Source organism: Schistocerca serialis, chromosome 10 (assembly GCF_023864345.2).
Source record: "Schistocerca serialis cubense isolate TAMUIC-IGC-003099 chromosome 10, iqSchSeri2.2, whole genome shotgun sequence".
Classification (NCBI taxonomy): domain Eukaryota; kingdom Metazoa; phylum Arthropoda; class Insecta; order Orthoptera; family Acrididae; genus Schistocerca; species Schistocerca serialis.
The window spans coordinates 211594119-211619290 of NC_064647.1; the positions used below are offsets into that span (position 1 = coordinate 211594119).

Consider the following 25172-nt stretch of genomic DNA (forward strand, 5'->3'; position numbering starts at 1 on the left):
ACCATGCATACGGTATATGGATCCGTAGAAAGAGTCGAAAAATTTAAGTATTTAGGGGAGTACATACAAATGGGAGGATCAAACAAGGCGGCTAACATGGAACGAACGAAGAAACTCCAGAAGGCATACAAACTCACATGGTCACATTATAATAAGAAAAGCATATCGAGGCAGGCCAAACTTAGGCACTACAAAACAGTTGTATTACCAGAAGCATTGTACGCGTCAGAAACAACCACAATTGGAGCATCAGGCATCATAGACACAGAAAAAATAGAACGCAAAATTCTCAGAAAAATATTTGGACCAATTCACAGAGATGGCATATGGATGAAGCGACCTACCAAAGAGCTGTACCAGCACACTGACAGACTAACAGACGCGATCAGAAAACGCAGATTAACTTTCTATGGGCACATACAGAGAATGGACAACAACCGACTTACAAAGAAAATTTTTGATGTAGTAAACAGCTCAAGCAAGAAAACAAATTGGTATCATGAAATAGACGAAGACTTAAGGCAGATAGGGATCAACAGGCAAATGATAGGAGACAGGAAATACTTCAGAAACAAAGTTAGGAGTGCAAAATTTATTGTAAAGGAGAGAAAGAAGAAAGGAACATTATGGACAGAGCAAAGGAAACAGGAGCACAGCCAAAGGATGAAGAGATTTTGGGAAGAGAAGAGGAAGAAAGGAAAGAAGTGAAAATTGTGTCATCATGTGATTTTCGAGTTCAAACACTGTCCATAAGGGCAACAATGAAATGAATGAATGAATGAATGAAACTTATCTAATACATGAGTAGGATCTACTTCCAAGAGCATTAAAACACCAGTTGTGCTATGGCTTCTGGCCAATCATTGTGTTTGTATTTGTTTACATCGGGTATATTCTTATGATGAACGGAGTATAGCACATGTACACTGATGTTACACTCTTGGTAGTAGATCCTAGCTATGTATTAGATATATTATTACTATCTTACATTAAATGAAACTTAAAGATATTCAAATGTATTGACTGTTATCAACATTTGTCTCAATCATGCTTTAGCTTTGTAATTTTCATTTCAATATTAGAGAACAGTCATGGCCTCCACACTGTTGTGGACTGTATTAGATTCATTTGAGACACAAATACATAGTAGATGTGCAACACAATCAGTAGCGTAACTGACTGAAAATCTATTACAGTTCATGGTTTGTTGGTTCAAATCTCGTCTTATTGTTTTTTCTTATTCAATTTGAAATATCTACATCTTGTATCTGTAAAATTCATCTGTATTATTCCTGAATAATGCACACCATGTTGTTTCTAGTTACACATTGCACGTGAAATTCCTGTTTTCTTTCAAATATAAATTCTTAATTATTGACATGTCACTGTCGAATGCTGGCAGGATATAGAATGGTTCCTCATAAAAGAGGAGGAGAAAATGTGGCACCCGGTTGGCTTCATGGGTTCTGTTGTTGATAGGCTTGTTATAAATGTAGCAGGTGACACTTCCAGAATTGAAATGCATTCTCCGATTCAGATAAGGAAGGAGCTAAGAGAGTGCCAGACAACTGGCTGCAATTAATACCTTCAGTGGCTTCAGTATTCAACAGTACAGTGAAATCCCTGCAATATGCTTTTGCATGAAACATATCTCACTCAGAAAATTACCCTGTGTTTAAGTTAGAAATTTTTATCACTCTTATTTGTAATTAGAATACTGCGTCAGGTGAGAAAGAGAGCATTTTATGCTTTCTGTCACCTAAGAATGCGTTGGTAAAGCTGTTGTGCCACATTATTGCTCAGTGTACGTACCAGATGGGGTTGATAGAAAAAACAGAGAAGATCCAACGAAGAGCAGCGCGCTTTCTTACAGGATCATTTAGTAATTGCGAAAGCGTTATGGAGATGATAGATAAACTCCAGTGGAAGACTCTGCAGGAGAGACGCTCAGTAGCTCGGTACGGGCTTTTGTCAAAGTTTCGAGAACATACCTTCACCGAAGAGTCAAGCAGTATATTGCTCCCTCCTACGTATATATCGCGAAGAGACCATGAGGATAAAATCAGAGAGATTAGAGCCCACACAGAGGCATACCGACAATCCTTCTTCCCACGAACAATACGAGACTGGAATAGAAGGGAGAACCGATAGAGGTACTCAAGGTACCCTCCGCCACACACCGTCAGGTGGATTGCGGAGTATGGATGCAGATGTAGATGTAGATATAATGCAGCATAAACATATCCTTACGATCGTACTTGACTGTCCTGGTCACAACTTCGCTCCACTCCACATGAAATGAAATCCAGCGAGATTCAAGCAAATATTTAAGAATACATAGTGTAATGATTACATCAGGTTTATTCTTATGATGAACAGAGAGTACAGCTTCTGACTAATCATTACGTTTGTGTTTGTTTACATCAGGTTTATTCGTATGATGAACGGAGTATAGTCAGGCTGTGCCACAAATTTCTTTTCTCCCCAGTTCCATTTAATACCTCCTCATTAGTTACGTGATCTACCCACCTAATATTCAGCATTCTTCTGTGTCACCACATTTCAAAAGCTTCCATTATCTTCTTATCTATACTGTTTATAGTCCATGTTTCACTTCATACAAATGCTTTCAGAAAATACTTCCTAAAACTTAAATTTCAATGTTAATAAATTTCTCTCCTTCAGAAATGCTTTTCATACCATTGCCATCTACATTTTATATCCTGTGTACTTTGGCCATCATCAGTAATTTTGCTGTCCAAATAGCAAAAATCATCTAGTATTTTAAAAGTCTCATTTCCTAATCTAATTCCCTGAGCATCAGTTAATTTAATTTTACTACAGTCCATTATCTCCGTTATCAGGAGAAAGAAAACTGGCATTCTACGGATCGGAGCGTGGAATGTCAGATCCCTTAATCGGGCAGGTAGGTTAGAAAATTTAAAAAGGGAAATGGATAGGTTAAAGTTAGATATAGTGGGAATTAGTGAAGTTCGGTGGCAGGAGGAACAAGACTTTTGGTCAGGTGATTACAGGGTTATAAATACAAAATCAGATAAGGGCAATGGAGGAGTAGGTTTAATAATGAATAAAAAAATAGGAGTGCGGGTTAGCTACTACAAACAGCATAGTGAACGTATTATAGTGGCCAAGATAGACACAAAGCCCATGCCTACTACAGTAGTACAAGTTTATATGCCAACTAGCTCTGCAGATGATGATGAAATTGATGAAATGTATGACGAGATAAAAGAAATTATTCAGGTAGTGAAGGGAGACAAAAATTTAATAGTCATGGGTGACTGGAATTCGTCAGTAGGAAAAGGGAGAGAAGGAAACATAGTAGGTGAATATGGATTGGGGGGAAGAAATGAAAGAGGAAGCCGCCTAGTAGAATTTTGCACAGAGCATAACTTAAACATAGCTAACACTTGGTTCAAGAATCATGAAAGAAGGTTGTATACCTGGAAGAATCCTGGAGATACTAAAAGGTATCAGATAGATTACATAATGGTAAGACAGAGATTTAGGAACCAGGTTTTAAATTGTAAGACATTTCCAGGGGCAGATGTGGATTCTGACCACAATCTATTGGTTATGAACTGCAGATTGAAACTGAAGAAACTGCAAAAAGGCGGCAATTTAAGGAGATGGGACTTGGATAAACTGAAAGAACCAGAGGTTGTAGAGAGTTTCAGGGAGAGCATAAGGGAACAATTGACAGGAATGGGGGAAAGAAATACAGTAGAAGAAGAATGGGTAGCTCTGAGGGATGAAGTAGTGAAGGCAGCAGAGGATCAAGTAGGTAAAAAGACAAGGGCTAATAGAAATCCTTGGGTAACAGAAGAAATATTGAATTTAATTGATGAAAGGAGAAAATATAAAAATGCAGTAAATGAAGCAGGCAAAAAGGAATACAAACGTCTCAAAAATGAGATTGACAGGAAGTGCAAAATGGCTAAGCAGGGATGGCTAGAGTACAAATGTAAGGATGTAGAGGCTTGTCTCACTAGGGGTAAGATAGATACTGCCTACAGGAAAATTAAAGAGGCCTTTGGAGAGAAGAGAACCACTTGTATGAATATCAAGAGCTCAGATGGCAACCCAGTTCTAAGCAAAGAAAGGAAGGCAGAAAGGTGGAAGGAGTATATAGAGGGTTTATACAAGGGCGATGTACTTGAGGACAATATTATGGAAATGGAAGAGGATGTAGATGAAGATGAAATGGGAGATAAGATACTGCGTGAAGAGTTTGACAGAGCACTGAAAGACATGAGTCGAAACAAGGCCCCGGGAGTAGACAACATTCCATTAGAACTACTGATGGCCTTGGGAGAGCCAGTCATAACAAAACTCTACCATCTGGTGAGCAAGATGTATGACACAGGCGAAATACCCACAGACTTCAAGAAGAATATAATAATTCCAATCCCAAAGAAAGCAGGTGTTGACAGATGTGAAAATTACAGAACTATCACTTTAATAAGTCACAGCTGCAAAATACTAACACGAATTCTTTACAGACGAATGGAAAAACTGGTAGAAGCGGACCTCGGGGAGGATCAGTTTGGATTCCGTAGAAATGTTGGAACATGTGAGGCAATACTAACCTTACGACTTATCTTAGAAGAAAGAGTAAGAAAAGGCAAACCTTCGTTTCTAGCATTTGTAGACTTAGAGAAAGCTTTTGACAACGTTAACTGGAATACTCTCTTTCAAATTCTGAAGGTGGCAGGGGTAAAATACAGGGAGCGAAAGGCTATTTACAATTTGTACAGAAACCAGATGGCAGTTATAAGAGTCGAGGGGCATGAAAGGGAAGCAGTGGTTGGGAAAGGAGTGAGACAGGGTTGTAGCCTCTCCCCGATGTTATTCAATCTGTATATTGAGCAAGCAGTAAAGGAAACAAAAGAAAAATTCGGAGTAGGTATTAAAATTCATGGAGAAGAAGTAAAAACTTTGAGGTTTGCCGATGACATTGTAATTCTGTCAGAGACAGCAAAGGACTTGGAAGAGCAGTTGAACGGAATGGACAGTGTCTTGAAAGGAGGATATAAGATGAACATCAACAAAAGCAAAACGAGGATAATGGAATGTAGTCAAATTAAATCGGGTGATGCTGAGGGGATTAGATTAGGAAATGAGACACTTAAAGTAGTAAAGGAGTTTTGCTATTTAGGGAGTAAAATAACTGATGATGGTCGAAGTAGAGAGGATATAAAATGTAGACTGGCAATGGCAAGGAAATCGTTTCTGAAGAAGAGAAATTTGTTAACATCGAGTATAGATTTAAGTGTCAGGAAGTCGTTTCTGAAAGTATTTGTATGGAGTGTAGCCATCTATGGAAGTGAAACATGGACGATAACCAGTTTGGACAAGAAGAGAATAGAAGCTTTCGAAATGTGGTGCTACAGAAGAATGCTGAAGATAAGGTGGGTAGATCACGTAACTAATGAGGAGGTATTGAATAGGATTGGGGAGAAGAGAAGTTTGTGGCACAACTTGACTAGAAGAAGGGATCAGTTGGTAGGACATGTTTTGAGGCATCAAGGGATCACAAATTTAGCATTGGAGGGCAGCGTGGAGGGTAAAAATAGTAGAGGGAGACCAAGAGATCAATACACTAAGCAGATTCAGATGGATGTAGGTTCCAGTAAGTACTGGGAGATGAAGAAGCTTGCACAGGATAGAGTAGCATGGAGAGCTGCATCAAACCAGTCTCAGGACTGAAGACCACAACAACAACAACAACAGTCCATTATCCTCTTTTTGCTTTTGTTGATGTTAATCTTACATCCTCCTTTCAAGATGCTTCCCATTCAATTCAGCTGCTCTTCCAAGACCTTTACTGTCTCTAACAGAATTACATCATTGACAAACCTCAGAGTTTTGTTTCTTCTCCATGATCTTTAATTCCTCCTCTACATTTTTCTTTGGTTTCCTTCGCTGCTTGCTCATTGTACAGATCGAATAACATTGGCAAAATGCTACCATTTTGCCCCTCTTCCCTCTCAGCCACTGCTTCTCTATCATGCCCCTTAACTCTTATAACTGCCCTCTGGTGTCTGTACGAGCTGTAAATAGCCTTTTGCTCCTTGTTTTTTACCCATGCTACTTTCAGAATTTGAAAGAAAGTATTCCAGTCATCACTGTCAAAACTTTCTCGAAGTCTACAAATGCTAGAAATGAAGGTTTGGCTTTCCTTAACCTATCTTCTAACGTAAGTCATTGGATCAGTGTTGTCACGTGTGTTCCTACATTTCTCCAGAATCCAAACAAATCGTCCCCGAGGATGGCTTCTACCAGTTTTTCCATTTTTCGGTAAAGAATTCACGTTAATATTTTTGCAACATGACTTATTAAATTTATAGTACTGTATTATTCACACCTGTCAGTACCTGCTTTTTTAGAACTGGAGTTTTTCATTACATTCCTTTTGAAGTTTGAGGGTATTTTGCAAGTCCCATATATCTTGCACACCAGATGGAAGAGTTTTGCCATTGCTGGCTCTCCTGAGGCTGCCAGTAGTTCTGAAAGAATGTCGTGTACTCCCGGAGCCTTGTTTCGACTTAGGTCTTTCAGCACTCAATCAAATTCTTCTTACAGTATCATATCTCCCATCTCAAATTAATCCACGTCTTTTCCCATTTCTATAATATTGCCTTCATGTTCATCTCCCTTCTATATACTCCTTCCACCTTTTCCTTCTCTTTTCTCCAAAGGTCTCTTTAATTTTCCTGCAGATGGTATCTATCTTTCCCCAAGTGAAATATGCCCTTACACTTCTTATGTAGCCATTTTTGCTTAATAATTTTGCACACATACACTGCAAGCTGTGTGACACATTGTCTTGTCCTGCTGATAGATGCTGTGATGCCAAGGAAAAACTAACTGCATGTGGGGGTGAACATAGTCCCCTAAGGGTAGAAACACAGTAGTGTTGATCCATAGTGCATTCCAGTAGTGCCCTCCAGAATGATAAGATCAGCCAGGGAATGACACAGAAACACTCCCCAGACCATAACGCTCCCTCCTCTGGGCTGCACTCTTCCGATGATTGTTGCAGGACCATACACTCCAACAGCCATCTACCTGACAGAGCAGAAAACGTGATTGATCTAAAAAGGCCACCTGTCAGCACTCGGTGAACATCCAGTTGCAGCAGTGGTGTGCAGAACTGCAGCTTTAATTGCTGCTGAACAGCAGTCAGCAAGAGTTCACAAACCAGGCACCTACCGAGGAGTCCCACAACCAGCACAGTTCACTGAATGGTCACTAGGGAGACACTGTCGGTATCCCCTTGCTTCATCTGGGTGGTCAGTTGATCAACAACTGCATGTCTGTTCACCATTACAGATCTCCATAGCTTTTATTCACCCCTGTCATCTATGGCCCATGGTGCACCACTGTTGTCTCGGTGCCAGTTTTGGATAGTGCCATTTTGCCATGCACGGTATTCTTTAATACACGCACACAAACAGTTTACAGACTTTTCCACTTTGGAAATGCTTTCTCCTGGCCCTAAAGTCAATGATCATACCCTTTTGGATGTCACATAAATTGCTCTGTTTCTGCCTTACAGTGGCTGCACTGTTTTAGACATGTCCCCCACGTGCTCTATACACCCTCCACTGCTAGTGCTGGCAGCTGTCGTCTGCGAGTGGCTACTGCACATTTACCTCAATTGAGTCTCGAGGTTTCATGGAACAAAATTCTTTATTTTGGTGACAGTGTCTGCTGAGTAGATAGGATGAGCAGTTGCTCTCTAAATTGGATATGAATCCGAAAGTTTAGCTCGCAGATGAAATGGTCTGATTATGCATATAATATTAGGAAGAGGTGTGAAAGAAAAAACTGTCATTGACACTGTCTCCATGCGAGACTGGAGGAAATATAAAAACATGGAACAAACAAGATCATATAAAAATTCCCAAGTTAAGGAAAAAACAATACAGAAGAATATAAAACACCTCTCTCTCTCTCTCTCTCTCTCTCTCTCTCTCTGTCTCTCTCTCTCACACACACACACACACACACACACACACACACACACACACACACACACACACACACCACTGCACACAATAATGTCACCAGTTGGTGACAACTTTGTAGCAGTCACTAGAACATCAGACTTAGGCGGTGGTCACATTGATGTTACTAGACCATATAATTGTGCAAGTAACCTTGTACTGGAAATATCCAGATGTACACCACAACCTATGTGGTGTGACTGATGTGTCACCCCTCACAAAGTCACATGCTGAATGTTCAATTAAACACTTTATCCAGGGCTTCCTGTTCCATTTAAACAGTGACTTTCTTCATGTTTGTGTCAGCAGAGGTCATCTGCCAACTCAACTCTCTGAGAGCTGAGCTCACAGAAGTAAATTAGGTCATTGAAAATCAGTAGCTCTCCTGGCTGCAGTGGTAGGCAGTTACTTTTACATACATGCGCACATATGGTAAATGTTGATGACTGGAAGGGAGAGCCTGCAGGCGTACAAGATATTAATGACAGAGAGGGAAGCAGGATGGCGATACAGCATGAACACCTGGTCTGGTGAGCTCGTATGGAGTACGATACTATGGAGTGTGATACAGAACAAAGGAAGTAGAAACTGTAGGGAGGAGGGTGTGGATGCAAGATGAGTGAAGCTGGGGTCCTGGGGCAGAATGGGAGGTGGGTGTGAGGCAGAATCAAGTTGTGACTGAACGAAGGAGGTCTACAGTATCAAAGGACTTGTCAGAAAACTGATCTCCATAATTTGAAGAAGCTAATATCTTTGTGGGAGACGATCCAGATGGCACAGGTTGTGAAGTAGCCATTTTAATTGAGGATGCTGTATTGAACAGTTTGTCTCACTGCTGAGTGACAAGATGCAACTGACTTCTTTTGAGATTTATATAATGAAATATCCAATTCTTACAGGACTGAGCAACACAATTTTTGAGTTACTTACGTGATACATTGTGTTGTTGTTATAATGGCCTTGCAATTATTTTTCTTACTGTCACACATACTGATCATTGTTTAAAATCTTTGAATTTAATTTAATGACCAACATTGGGGTTTGTATGGTTAATTAGGAAAGTATACAGACTGAAACTTTGTGTGTATGTATTACATGGTAGTCAGCTTCATTGTTTTAAATTAAGGAAGAGACCCAAACAGATTTCTAACATCATTATTATCTGTTTTATTCAAACTCACACTATAGAAATTATCAGGAAAGTAAGATCAACTGCGCGACCACTACGGTCGCAGGTTCGAATCCTGCCTCGGGCATGGATGTGTGTGATGTCCTTAGGTTAGTTAGGTTTAAGTAGTTCTAAGTTCTAGGGGACTGATGACCTCAGAAGTTAAGTCCCACAGTGCTCAGAGCCATTTGAACCATACTGTTGATCATTCAATATGTACACATTTTGAACTTTCATAATCCCTGGAATGATTTTAAAGATTTCGCTATGTATGAATTAATAATAAATTAGCATTTGAATGGTTTTAAATGAGGCAATTTTAATACTTGACCATAACTTATGAAAGTGTAAATTATGTGTCACCATTTAGACAAAAATTCATGACATTTTATAGGTAAGAAAAAGTTGTTTTCAACTAAATAAATTTTTCAGATATTATGTTTAATTTTCATCATAAATGCAAAAATGTGGTAACAACAATATTGTATATAAGAATAAGTGCCAGGCTGATTGTGGAGCTGTTTTCTGTGCAAGTATTATGCTCACTACGTTATTTGTGAACATGACAAAAAAGATGCTCTTTCATTGGCTGGTTGGTAAACACACCTAGACATAAGCAAGAACAAAAACGCCATGATGAGCCAAAATGATAGAGATAAGTATTTTGAAGTTCTGTGTACTACTACTGTCATTAAATTACATGCTACAATAATAATACGTAATTAACAGAATTTTGCTACATCAAATTTTCCTACTCATGGGAGAATATATCGGAACAGTCAGCTCTGCTTTTGGCCACAGTTTTGTGGTGGCCATTCAACCAGGTGGACAGCTTTGTTCATGGTCTTACCCACAAAAGTGCTGTGGTGGGATGTGCTGACTGGGTATATTGGACAGTCCTCTTTACCTTTACTCCTTAATTACAAGGGTGGATCAAATATAAATCAGAAATTTTGTTTCACGGGCCATTTTGTAAATGAAGAGCAGCGTGATCTCTGCCCACCGTTTTCCATTTCCAGTGATTGTCCTCCACAACTAGAAAGTAATTGTGCCATTTGTTTAATCAGAATCACAATGTCAGAGGAAGAGGGACCAACATCTATTGGGCAATACATTATAATCAAGTGAGAAAGACTCAAGCGTACATATAGCACAAACAGTTTCTATGAGGACGAGATGCAATTGAGAAGGCAGCTCACCAACATCGCCTGAGGACCAGCATGACTGAAGAGAATATTTGCATTGTTAGCAGGCATGTCAAAGGCGGACACTGAATAACAGTTGTTGAAATTGCTATCGAGGTTGTGTTTACGTGATCATTATTGAGAACCTTGGATTTCAGAATGTTTCCACAAGGTGGGTGCCTCATCCTCTCACTGCAGAGCGTGAAGTTTATCATCTTGAGTTGAGCAAATGGATACTGATATGATACCAATCAAGGAGAACATTTTTTGCACCTGATTGTGATCTGTGATGAAATGTGGATGTACCATTGCACCACAGAATTGTAAAAAATCAGCACGGAATTGCAAAATGTATTAAGTTTCAGCCGTAAAAGCCAATAATTATCTCTTCAAGGGGAAGGTTCTTGCAACACTGTTTTTTGACTTCGAAAGAGTTGTTCTCATTGATTCTCTCCATGAACATTGTACTGTGAATGCTGCATACTACTAACAACTTTTGGGCCAAGCATAATGTGCATATCATCAGAAAAGGTACATTTTTCCAATCAGGGATGTGATCATTCATTATGACAATGCTCAGCCCCACACAGCTGCCTGAACTCAACAAAATTCAGGAGTTGTTCTCAAACACACTGGAACATCCTCCATATAGTCCAAACATATCATCCTGATATTTTCATTTGTTTGGACCACCAAAGGAAACAGTCTGAAGACACAGATTTGATGCAGTGGCACTACTGAAGTGATCATATGAAACTAGCTGCTGTCACAGCCATGTTCATTTTATGAAAATGGTATCAATAAACTGCCTGGGAAAAATGTGTTTCCTATTCAGGAGATTACATAGAAAAATAAGTTCATGCGTATGAACTTTTCTGAGGCTTCTATAAACTTATAAAAAATCCAATTTATATTTGAGTCACTCTCTTATTATAAATACATTTTGTGGATTACTTAAAAAGTTTCCACAATTATCAGTGTGAGGAGATTATCAGTGGTCGCAGTTACAGTTTTAAACATAGATGACAGCAGGAATAGTAAACAAATTTTCAATTTATAAAATATACAGCCAGCTGGTTGCATAAGTTTAATGTGAAAACCTTGACAAGGTTTTGATACCACTAAGGGTGTCTTCTTCAGAAGTAAGTCACATAAATTACATGGTGTTAAGTTGTCTAATTTCTGCTCTTTTCAACCTGTACTTGCAAGATTTTTTACTGTTTCCATGGAGGACATTACTGAATATTTTCTGACGTTTACAGTTTTAAAGTTGTGTAATTTATGTGACTTCTTTCTGAAGAAAATGCCCTTAGTGAAATCAAAACCTGGTCAATATGTTTACATTTAACTTTTGCAATCAGTTGGCTATATACGTAGGGTATTGAAAATTGTTGTAGGAGTATTTAGTCACTATCATACTTAGTACTTAACAGTAGTAGTCTGCCGTGGTTTTTTTATTCTAAAAAATGTATTATTTGTCAAATCCTGCTTCCCTGGAGGCTTTATTTTATAGTGGGATTAATGAAAAGTATATGAATGAAATTAAGCAACTCAGATGTAGCTAGTATTGGTACTGATGGCAACCCTATGATAATTTTTAAGCTTTGTGCACAGAACGTAATCCACCTCCATAGCTGAGTGGTCGATGTAGATGGCTGCCATGTGGAGGACTCAGGTTCAATTCCCAATACTCCCAAGTTTTTCTCCTTCATGGGAGGACAGGTATGGCATGCTCTCAGTTAACTGAACGATGAGTAATGGCTCTGCTGTTTGGAAGTTCGGCAAAATTGCCAGGAGAGCAGTGTGTTGACAACATTTCACATCCCTCCATGTGCATCCACAATGCAGCTGGTATTGGCATGCCTTGGGCCTTTAAGACCTGGACAAGAAGCTGTATATTATTCATTTATGTGCTGAACACAATATAAATCCTGAGTACAGAAAAGGACAGAAAAGATGATAAAATATACTAGGAAAAAACTATGTCTAAAGACAGGATTTTCAATCCCTGAGTCTAAAAGTGCAAATGGTTTGTAAAAAGAGTAATGATGACAAAAGGTAATGTTTCTGATTAGCTGACAGGGCAGTTGTAGCCTCTTCTTACTGTTACATTTAACAAAAGGAAAATTCACTTGAGGAATCTGTAAAGTTAGAAGGAGATGAAATGTCTGGTGAGTACTTACCTTCAGAGGCATAATTCGAAGTACTTCCAATGGACACATTGGAAAGTAGCATTGGTTTGTCCAGTTTGTGAAAGTATCACAATTTTTGCTTTGAATTTACATGTAACCAACATGTAATAAAATTTGCTTTCATGTGAAAAGTACACTATGTGAAAAGTACACTAAAAAAATTATACTCAAAACATTATCAACGTATGATTTTGTTATCATCTGATAGTCTGAATTTCACAAAGCTAGGAGTTCACAGGTAAATTAACAAACACACCATTGTTGTATGTAGCACAAATAAATTAGCACCAACTGTAAAAGAAATTATATTACTAATAAATATTACATACAATACTTTGAATGGCAACAAATGATTTAAAATCAATGCAATAAAACTTGTTTTATTTTCAGAGTGTCTCTTTATGGCAATTAATATCCCACAATTGGAAAATAATAGAATTTATTTACTAATTGTACATAATATGTTGTATTTATTTCACCTATGGCTTAGTTGTGGCATTATTTAAACTGAAGCTCGTAAGATCTGTGTACACAATTTATTAATGGGTACATTAAAACAAACATATTTCTCTATAAAACAGAACGAATTGTAAAAATAAAATCTTACCTTTATGAAAAATGACTGTTATTGGGAGTCTCACTGTAATTTGTTACTGCATACAGAGTTGCCAATAAGACTGGACTATGCAGGACACTCAGTTTTGAATGCATGGCTTTTACATGCTCACTAGTTCTATGAATGGTAACAATATTTCATCAGTCAGTACTCTGTGCAATAAGATGATTTCAGAACTCAGCCACTATGTTGATACCTTACCCCATTTTCACATAGAAATGTCTCTCCATCATTCAGAATTTCTGAAAGATGAGAAATTTTCGATAGTGATACATTGCCGCTAAGTTGTTACTAGGGCTCATACAACAAACTCTGATTTTACAATAATGGTAGAGATGTTGAGTCATTAAATGTCACATAAACAAGATTGAGAACTTTGTGTAATGATGGGAAAAATGTGTGGAAGAAGTGAGGGTTTATGTACATAGCATTTTACTTCCAAATAATGTTTAACTATGCTGTGGCAGTTAGGTTGGATAGAAGGATAGTGTGTGTGGCGATCATGACTAGTGCTCCTAACTCTGTGGGTTTTCTTTAAATGCCTTTTAACAGTTCACTGCTTCTACTATTAAATGAGTTGTTTAAGTTTTCTCCTTAAATTATTTCGAGCTCTGGTGGTACATTATTCAAATGGTTTGATGTGATTAGGGCTGGTTTAAGGGCCGACGGGTCTCAAATGCAAAGATTTTAAAAGGTTCTACCAAAAGATGACAGTATCAAAATGTAATATTCCTTCAGTATTTCGAAAATCATTGGGAAGGAAGGGATAGCCAAATGACTATTCTAATTAGATTCTGCAAACTATGAGTATGGATACAAGCCCTCAAACTTCTGGAAAAATTTCATCCACAAAATCACAAAGATAGCAAGAGCTGATAAGTATGAGAAATATTGCACAGACAGCTTGACAGCTCATGCACCCAAGCTGCTGACGTGAATAACATATGACAAGAAAATTGAGGATCTGTAAGGTGGTGATTAGTTTGGCTTTAGTGGCTCTGGTATTGTGCTCAGTATTGGAAGACATACTTAAACAGAGAAACATTCATAGGGAAACAGCATTTGACACTGTATGGTTGTGAAAGACACTCAAAATTATCAGGAAAAAAGCTGTAAGTTATAGAGAAAGATGAGTAATATTTGCATACAATATCTACAAGAACCAAAGAGAAAAAATAAAAATGTGAGAAAGAATGAAGTACTCAGATCAAAAACACTGTAAAACAGAGATGTAACCTTTCACCCCCCCCCCCCTCCCCACTGTTCAATCTGTACATCAAAGAAGCAATGATGGAAATACAAGAAAGGTTTGGAAGCGGGATTAAAATTCAGGATGAAGTAGGGAGAATTACAGGATTCTGTTAAAAGGAGTCAACAGTTGAATGAGCACACAATATGGACAGGGAGTAAACCAAAGAAAAAAAAAAAAATAAAAGAGGAATAGCAGAAATGAGATTAGGGGAACGATGAAGTAGATGAAGTTAAGGACTTCTTTTACTTTGGAAGTAAAGTAACTCATGTTGGCAGAAGCAAAGACAACATAAAAAATGGACTAGAACCAGTGAAAAGAGCATTTTTGTCCAAAAGAAGTCTACTGGTATCAAACATAGGCCATAATTTTGAAGAAGAACTTTCTGAGAATGAACACTTGGAGTACAGCATTGAGTGGTAGTGAAACATGGACTATGTGAAAACCAAATGAGAAGAGAAATTTCTGAAATCTCTGAAATATGGTGCTACAGAAGAATGACAGGATAAGGAATGAGAATGTTCTTCACAGAATCAGTGGGGAAAGAAACATGTGGAAAAGATGAGGAGTAATAACAGTATGATAGAATGTGTGTCAAGACACCAGGGAATAACTTGCATATTCTTTCAAATGGTAAAAATTGTAGGGGATGACAGAGATTGTAATATATCCAACAAGTAATTGAGGACATTGGGTGTAAGTGCTGCTCTGATGTGATGAGGCTAGTGTAGGGGAGGAGTCTCTGATAGCCCATGTCATACCAGTCAGATGACAGACAGTGGGAGGGGGTGGCTGGGGGAGGGGGGGAGGAATGTCATCTAAAATCTGACTGGGATTGGGGACACAAATGAGATGTGACTTGTGTATAAAGTTTATAAAGTTATTCTCAAAGCAGCCTGGGATTTGGTACATTGTATATTTTATTACAAAATTGTTGAAGGGGAAACAGTGACTGAAATAGTAATGACCTAAAGGTTTTGACTGATAAGACTTTGACTCTACAGTGGAGTTTGCGCTGTTCCAAAATTTACTGACAGACACAAACTGTATGATGGAACTGGCATAGAACTTAGAACCTTAACTTTCATGGTCGTTGACAACTGAGCTATCCAGACACGATTCCTGTCCTTCCCTCACGGCTTCAGTAGTCTCTTCATCTATTCAAACTTCACAGAAGCCCTCTTGTTTGTGTTGCTGGACTAGCACTCCTGTAAGAAAGAATATCATTGCAAAATGGCACAGCCATAGCCTAGGCATTATTTCTAGAATGAATTGTTTCTCTGTATCAAAACTATCTGGTACAACAGAACCATGTGCCATTTGAGACATTGATGTAGTGTTTGGTTTATCGCCTTTTATTAATTAAAATATGTAAAAAAATACTACTCATTTTTTCATGTTATGCATTTGAAATAGCAATCGTATGTGACAAATACATGCTTGTTGAACATGAGGTTTTATTATAGGGAATACATTATTCTGAATGCATTGATGGTGTTGATAAGTGTAGCTAAAAAAATTGGAATTAATATTCTGGTACTCTTTCTTTTAAATATATGTAGTTGTAGTTTATAGTGATTCGTTGGATGTTTTGGTCAAGACATTACATTATACAACAGCATTTCACTACTATGTACATATGCTATTTTTTAAAAGAATTCCTGAACATATTGTTCATTGGTGCAGCAAAAGCACAGTCATGAAGAGTATTCTTATTAGGCTCTAGCAACAATTACTTGTGCAAAAAAGAAAGTGAGACATGTACAGAGGAAAAACTCTTATGTTTTTTTGGTACTACATAAGGCTGTTTGTGTTACAACTGTATGAAATGTGTTTAGCATTTGACATGAGTACATTGCTTATGACTGCATTGTGTAATGTACTGTACAAAATATGAACTTTTACTACTTTTAAAAATCTTAGCAATTTGATGTTCGTTGCCAACATAATACCACTAATATCAACAGAATGTACTGACCAAAGCATAAACAGTTGGCAATGACAGGCTGCGAGTCCAGAGCCTCCCTCTCATTCGTTCGTTCATCTCCTGTCGGAAATGTTACACTAAGTCACTGATATGAGATTAAACCTGCATCACTGTCACATTCTAGTTTAAAGCTCAGGGGCTTAAGCACCATAAAAATGTCTTTAATCATCCACTCCAGAAAACATTATCACACGTTACTGTCTATCACTCAGTGAGCCACAAAATCTGCCAATCAGCTCTTTCCAGAGTCATCTTCATTCCTTTCACCATTGCTACAGCTGCCATTTCTGTTGTTGCTGTTATTATCGACAGCACCTGTGTTGTTGTTATTGCAGGTTATTGTGTTGTTGTTGAGAGAGGAAAGTACATGTGGATACAGGTTGCTGAGCACACACACTTCCATGGGGCGCTGTGCCGGCAGCCCCATGTCTGGAAGTGGCTTCTTGTACAGCGACCGTGCCCATATGCTGAGGATGACCATCTCACCGAGCATCAGAGAGTTGTACACCACTGGAACAGGGGAGCACAGTTTCTTGTATCAGAATTTTTCTCCTGTAGACTTAAAAATAATTCTTGTTGATCAAAGATTGTTATGGAAATTGAAAAAATGCTGTACTTGGAGTTCCCATTCCATTGTTAGAAAACTTAACTTATGCCATGCTCAAGACAAACAATTGCTTTGTGTGAAAAGGCAGAATTATTTATAGATAACCATTTAAACACTTGTTGTACAAGTGTGGGCAAATGATGTGGTCCACTATGAATCGAAAACTAGGCATATAAAATACGGAAAGCATAAAATGTGGAAAACCTTGAATTATGACAAAAAATGTACATTTTGAGGAATTATTGAGATGTCATTCAACATTAAGTAAGAAAGTTAGTAATTTGTTCCTGTAAACACTTTGTAAAATTACTGTAATGTTCTGAAGTTAATTTTGATTACATTATTCTAATACCAATGTAGTGTACTAATTGTTAAAAATATGTATGTAGTGACATGCAGCAAAATACTGGGTTAGTCCATAAGTTCATAGCATTTTGCAATAATTTTAATAAACACAATGGAGACTTTAGTCACTAATAATATATTCTCCTTTAATATGGACAACAGTCTGTGAATTTTGATTCTGTGAAAATAGAAATCACATGGTTTTCATATGAAGAATTTGTCAAGCCATGTTCAGAGTGCTCCTTGAAGGTTGTTCAATCACAAGCGGAAAAGATGAAAATCAGAGGGTGCAAGATCAGGTGAATAAAGTGGTTGTAGAATGACTTCCCAACCCAGCTCCTGTATACTGTCTTTTGTCAGTGTAGCAGAGTACAGGTGGGTGGTATCATGAAGTAGCATCACTTCACACAGTGTTCCTGGTTGTTGCTCTTGGATTGTATGTGCAAGAAGCAGTTGTTAACAGTAAGTGTCAGTAGTTTTGGTTACACCTCAAGGAAGTAATTTGTAGTACATCACAGCCTCACTGTCCCACATCTACATCTACATTTATACTCTGCAAACCACCAGGAAGTGAATGGCAGAGAGTAGATCCAATTGCACCAGTTATTAGGGTTTCTTCCCATTTCATTCACATATGGAGCATGGGAAGAATGATTGATTGAATGCCTCTGTGCATGCAGTAATTATTCTGATCTTTTCCCCATGATCCTATGTACTACATTGTAGTATATTTCTAGATTCATTATTGAATGTCAGTTCTTGAAACTTTGATACTAGATTTTCTCAGAATACTTTATGCATATCATCGAAAGTCTTCCAGTTCAGTTCCTTCAGTACCTCTGTTACTCTCTTCAATGGGTTAAACAAACCTGTGAACATTCATGCTGGTATCTGTTCAATATCACCTGTTAGTCCTAGTTGGTACAGATCCCACACATTTTAGCAATTTCTAGAACCAGTTGCACGAGTGATTTGTAAGCAATGTGATTTGTAAGTAGTCTACTTTGTAGAGACTTCCCCAGTATTCTACCAGTAAACCAAAGTCTAGCATCTGCTTTATTTGTATGAGTTGGGCAATAGCAACAGTGAATTACTGATATTATAATCATAGGGAACTATGTTTTTCTATGTTGAGAAGTGTACAGTTATACATTCCTGAACGTTTAAAGCAAGTTGCCAATCTTGGCATCTCTTTGAAATGTTATCAAGATCTGACTGAATATTTACGCAGCTTCTTTCAGACAGTATATCATTTTAGAAAACTGTATCATCTACAAGATGTCTGAGGTTACTACTGTCAGCAAGGTCATTAATATACAACATGAGCAGCAAAGTCTCAACACATTTCCCTGGGGCACACCCAAAGTTACTTCTATATCTGATGATGACCCTCCATTTAAGATAACATGCTGTGTATTCTCTATCAAAAAGTCCTTAATCTAGTCATAAATCTCTCATGATACTCCATACAATTGCACTTTTGACAATAAGCATAGGTTTTCAAGAAATACTGCATCTAGCAGACTGCCTTGATCCACATCATGTGAGCGAAGAGTGAATTGGGTTTCCCATGATAAATGTTTTCGGAAGCCATGCTGGTTGCTACTGAGGAGGTCATTCTGTTCAAGATACCTCTTTATGTTTGAGCTCAGAATATGTTCTAAGATTCTACAACAAATTGATTTCCAGGATTTTGGATGGTAGTTCTGTGGATCACTTCTACTACCCTTCTTGTAGATGGGTGTGAGCTGTGCTTTTTTTGAAGAACTGGACACGGTTTTTTGCTTGAAGGATCTTTGATATTTAGATGAGGGGCTAATTCAAGTGCAAATTCAGTATAGAATCAGGCAAGGATTCCATCAGGCTGTGGAGCTTTATTCAGTTTCAATGATGAGATGTTTCTCAACACCACTGACATTAATACTTATTTCATTCATCTTTTCAGTGGTAGAAGCATTTAATTGGGGCAATTCTCCTGGGTTCCCTTTGTAAAGGATCATTTGAAAACAGAGTTAAGCATTACAGCTTTTACTTTGTTACCCTCAATTTCAGTTCCTGTCTCATTCGCTAGGGACTGTACACTAACTTTGGTGCCACTACAGCCTTTCAATACAATCAGAATTTTGTATGGATTTTATGAAATATCATTTGACAATATTCTGCTACAGTAGTCATTGAAACCATCAAGCATTGCTCTCTTGACAGCCTTATTCAGCCTCTCTCCCTCTCTCTATAGCACTGCGCTTTGTTCTACACCTACTATGCAGTAATCCCTGTTTCTTTAGAAGCTTTTATACAGTGGCTGTATGCCATGGAGGTTCTCTTCCATTATGAACTGTTCTACTGAGTACATGTCTATCCAGTCCATGGTCAACTATTCTTTTAAACTTGAGCCACAGTGGATGTGCACAGGCCTTGTATGGGGAGTTGCTGTTTTGTTCGGGCTTTGCCCGTTCTTCAGTACACTGATGTGGATAATTGTGGATTAATGTATTTAAATTATCTTCATTAAACACCAAAGACTTCCTGTCCATGGAGGATCAATAATGTCGAAATGATCCTCTGTAAAATGAGCCTTGCTCTGTCCAGTAGCATTATCCCCATACATGGCCTAAATGTTTCTGGTTGCCTGTGCTGTTGTCACCCCTCTACTGAACTCAGTCAGAAATGCGATTTCGCCACTTGGCACTCCATTATATAGCATCCACAGTTCCACTCACTATCTCCAAATGACAATATGCAAACAAAAATTGCAACTGTAAACTAAAAATAAAGAAATGACAATAGAGAAACACAGGGTTATTTGGTAACCGTGATAGCGTTACGGAGATGTTGAACAAACTCAAGTGGCAGACTCTGCAAGAGAGGCGCTCTGCATCGCAGAGTAGCTTGCTCGCCAGGTTTCGAGAGGGTGCGTTTCTGGATGAGGTATCGAATATATTGCTTCCCCCTACTTATACCTCCCGAGGAGATCACGAATGTAAAATTAGAGAGATTTGAGTGCGCACGGAGGCTTTCAGACAGTCATTCTTCCTGCGAACCATACGCGACTGGAACAGGAAAGGGAGGTAATGACAGTGGCACGTAAAGTGCCCTCCGCCACACACCGTTGGGTGGCTTGCAGAGTATAAATGTAAATGTAGAGAAATAAATGCATAGAACTGGTATGCCAACATGCAAAGTGAAAATGATATGAATTTATGCAGCCAACCTGATAAATTTGAGTATTAGGCCATGCCATTATAAAACACTAAAGCAACCAAACTGCCACTCTGAAAATAAACTCTGCAAAGTCAGTTAAATATTGGCAATTTAGTTGCTTTGATGTTTTGTAATGAAATGGTCTAACACTGAAAATTATTGTATTTGTAAATGACACTTGCCAAGGAAGCCTATGAACTTATTTCACAAAGAACTGTTTTTAAATTGGTTACTGGGGGAGGACAATAGTAGACTGTGAAACAAACCCATCATTAATGTATAAGATGTGTGATTTTATTAAATTAAAACCATTGCAAGTACTGTGATAATAATAAGTGATGATAATGCAGCACTCTTGTTTGGAACTTCATTATTTCCTCCTTCAATCCTATTTGGTATAGATCCCTGACTCAAGAGCAATATTACAGTAATAGTCAAATGAGGGTTTTGTAAGCTACCTCCTTTGTGGGTAGTGAGTTGTTACATCCTATATTATTTATATTCTACTAGAACTGTTCACACCATAATATGTAACAATATACGTCATAACTATAAATGCTATAAATTAATTACAGTAGCTATAAAAACTGTAACAAATCATGTATGTTATTTTAGTAAGAACACCCGGTGTAACAATCACTGGCAACAACCATAAAATGTACATTAGCGGTCAAATGTTTTTTATCACCTATCACAATTATGGCTGTGCTGTTAAAACAGTGTCTCCATTTTGAATATTCTATCATATCCTCCTTCGGATAGTAAGACAAGCATAAACAGATACAGACCAAGTGCCTCAGTTGTGAATTTGAGTGGTTGTTTGTCTAGAGGGGCACTGACGAGTTTCCACAACAACATTGAGGTGACTTTCCATTCGAATAAGCCTCATTCCTTCTGCTGTCTGTGCAGCAATCAGTTCACAATATTTTACAGTGTATAGTGTGCATCTACCAGTCTGTTTATATACTTGATGGGCTTCAAACAGTGTTACCTCCTAATATGATGGATGCATGTGATTGGAATTGAAAAATGTGCTGTAATTGTAGCTCTGCATCAACAAGGCTACTCTAGTAAGACAAGCTGATGTAGACTAATTTACAGCGGTGTGTACACTGCAGTGATACAAGGAAACTGATGCCAATGCAAGTGTTCATGGTCTGGAAGACTCCGAGTAACATCATACATGGAAGTTCAGTTCATATGAGTACAGAGTAAATGTCAGTGTGACTTCATGCACCTGAAACTTGCAAGGAAGTAAACAGTAAGTGAGCAGCTCCAGTCTCTGTCTCAACAGTGCAACATGTCTCTGAACGATATTTAAAAGATTTAAAAGGTGTGTAGCAGCCAAAAAACCATTGGACAATGGGCACAGCAACATAAAAACTGAAGCATGCAGCAATGGTCCAAGGTGTTATTCAATGAAAAATCTAAATTTTAAATGCTCAGAAGCCACTGCTGAATGTTTATCCATCAACTTTGTGGATAACATGTGTAAAGTCAGTGTGTGATACCAATGGTGAAGTTTGGCGGAGCATCGGTCTTGATGTGGGGATGTTTTGCGGGTCATAAAGTCGGTTATCTAGTGACAATTAATGGAACATGGAAGACGGAGTGATATTACAGGATACTGGTCAATGATGCAGTTCTACTGACAAGAGGCTTTGCGGGGAACTGATGAATATGATTTGGCCAAGTCAGTTACTTGACTTAAATTTCATCTTATGAGATGAACTTGACAAGCAGTTCAGAAAACTGAAATTATCTAACATTGAAGATCTATAGAATAATTTACAAATGTATTTGGATTGCAGTATCTGCAAACGACTCTAAAATCTTATCAATGGGATGCCAAGAGTTTATACAGGTATTCTGAAGAACACTTTCAAGTGGCTAAAATCTGAACCATACTGAGTTGTACTGGATGAGTGTACTCAAAGTGCAGTTAGCCATTGAGGTCCAGTGTGGGCTGTAATTATCATATGGCAGTGAAACTATATAAATGTGCTAATGTATTAATGTTGAACCAGTTAATGCTGGAAAAAATTAGTTCTGATTTTGGCCACCAGGTGCAAATCTGGCACTGTACTGCATCTTGTTGACATCTCCAGTGCTCATATTGAATGAATTGTGACGGTTAATAATAAAATCAACATCAAACCTTTCTCACTTGTCTGACTTTTTCTGCTGATGTTCTGTTCCTGATCCATCACACACGGAAACATTTCTGTACATCTTTCTTGCATTCACAGCACCAGATTTGCACCTGGTGGTCTAAATAGGAACTAATTTTTTTCCAGGGTGAATCGGTTCCACATTAATGCATTAGTATATCTACCAAGTTTTGCTGCCATATGATATTTACAGCCCACACAGGACCCCTGTAAGTAACTGCACTTTAATCATAGCCATTCAGTATTTAAAGACAGAGAGAGAAAATATTTATTTTGTTGGTTTGTTTAGTCTGTATGGTGTGTATGTACATGGAAATAAAGACTATAGCATTTTTCATGGATGGCCAAAAACTTTTGAGTAGTAGTGTACATTGTACAACTGACGAATAAATAAATGCATCAGACAGTCAGCATGGGCTTGTCGGACACTCACAGTTGCTGTAGACGGCAGGCGTGATAGGGGGCCGACAGGGCAGCAGCCCTGTCCACACTGCGGCCCGCGCAGACAGTCCCTGCAGCTTGGCCAGCAGCAGTACGAACTGCAGTGCGAGGAACTTGGCCTGCGCACGGTGGCCCGACAGCAGCTCTGCCAGCAGCCGCAGCGTCATCGAGATCCCCCAGATGGCACACAGGATGGACAGCACGACCACGGGCTGCAGGTACATGTAGTTCACCTGGTACAGGCTCTGCGGGCACACCGACAACCACTCCGTCAGTACAGCAGTCTCACAAAAACACCAGTAAGCTGGATGATACACTCAAAACGGTGGACCCAATTTAATGAATTTTTACGCTACTGGCCTAAAAATTACTACACCACAAAAATGACGTGCTACAGACGCGAAATTTAACTGACAGGAAGAAGATGCTGTGATATGAAAATGATTAGCTTTTCAGAGCATTCACACAAGGTTGGTGCCGGTGGCAACACCTACAACATGCTGACATGAGGGAAGTTTCCAACTGATTTCTCATACAAAAACAGTAGTTGACTGGCGTTGCCTGGTGAAATGTTGTTGTGATGCCTTGTGTAAGGAGGATAAATACTTACTATCATGTTTCCGACTTTGATAAATGTCGGATTGTAGCCTATCGCGATTGTGGTTTATTGTATCGCGACATTGCTGCTCACGTTGGTCAAGATCCAAAGACTGTTAGCAGAATATGGAATCGGTGGGTTCAGGAGGGTAATTCGGAATGCCGTGCAGGATCGCAATGGCCTCGTATCTCTAGCAGTCGAGATGGCAGGCAACTTATCCGCTTGGCTGTAACGGATCGTGCAGCCTCTACTCAATCCCTGAGTCAACAGATGGGGACATTTGCAAGACAACAACCATCTGCATGAACAGTTCAATGATGATTGCAGCAGCATGGACTATCAGCTCGGAGACCATGGCTGCGGTTACCCTTGACGCTGCATCACAGACAGGAGCGCCTGCAATGGTGTACTCAACGACGAACCTGGGTGTACGAATGGTAAAACGTCATTTTTTCGAATGAATCCAGGTTCTGTTTACAGCATCATGATGGTCGTATCTTTGTTTGGTGACATCACGGTGAACGCACAATGGAAGCATGTATTTGTCATCGCCATACTGGGGTATCACCCTGCGTGATGGTATGGGGTGCCATTGGTTACACGTCTCGGTCACCTCTTGTTCGCATAGACGGCACCTTGAACAGTCGACGTTACATTTCAGATGTGTTATCACCCATGGCTCTACCCTTCATTCCATCCCTGCAAAACCATACATTTCAGCAGGATAATGCATGGCCGCATGTTGCAGGTCCTGTATGGGCCTTTCTGGATACAGAAAATGTTCAACTGCTGCCCTGGCGAGCACATTCTCCAGATCTCTCACCAATTGAAACTGGCTCATCACAATATGCCAGTTACTACTGTTGATGAACTGTGGTATTGTGTTGAAGCTGCATGGGCAGCTGTACCTGTACACGCCATCCAATATCTGTTTGACTCAATGCCCAGGCATATCAAGGCCATTATTACGGCCATAGGTGGCTGTTCTGGGTACTGATTTCTCAGGATCTATGCACCCAAATTGCATGAAAATGTAATAACATGTCAGTTCTAGTAAAATATATTTGTCCAATGAATATCCGATTATCAACTGCATTTCTTCTTGGTGTAGAAATTTTAATGGCCAATAGTGTATTTCATGAAATATAAATTCGACATGAAGAACCTATACTCAGGAACACTGAAAATAATGCACCCAAAGGGAAGGAAGTTACAAATGCAAAACTTTGCAATGGTGAGATCTGATAAGCAAATGATCCAAGTTTGATGCCAGTGCACACACCCAGTGAGCTTGTGATGGGGCTGCCATGAGACAGAGGAGTCTATTTAAAAATACATGTGACACTCGGCCAACTCGAGAAGGATGTTAGGCACAGAATG

General features: G+C 38.8%; 1 protein-coding gene across 2 annotated transcripts in view; it reads right to left on the reverse strand.

Moving 5' to 3' along the window:
• Nucleotides 1-14665: 14665 nt before the first annotated feature.
• Nucleotides 14666-25172, reverse strand: part of LOC126425132 (organic solute transporter alpha-like protein) — a 329608-nt gene continuing 319101 nt past the window's right edge. Inside the window, exons 6-8 of one of the 2 annotated variants that reach the window (XR_007576266.1) lie at nucleotides 23187-23439; nucleotides 16421-16939; nucleotides 14666-15650 (exon numbers count right to left, since the gene is read on the reverse strand). Coding sequence is in view for 1 of the 2 variants with exons in the window: in XM_050088074.1 (XP_049944031.1) it covers nucleotides 16662-16939; nucleotides 23187-23439 (531 nt within the window). In the remaining variant the exon portion in view is untranslated. Of the gene's footprint in view, nucleotides 15651-16204; nucleotides 16940-23186; nucleotides 23440-25172 lie in introns of those variants that run through there. The other variant, XM_050088074.1, reaches the window with a different exon arrangement.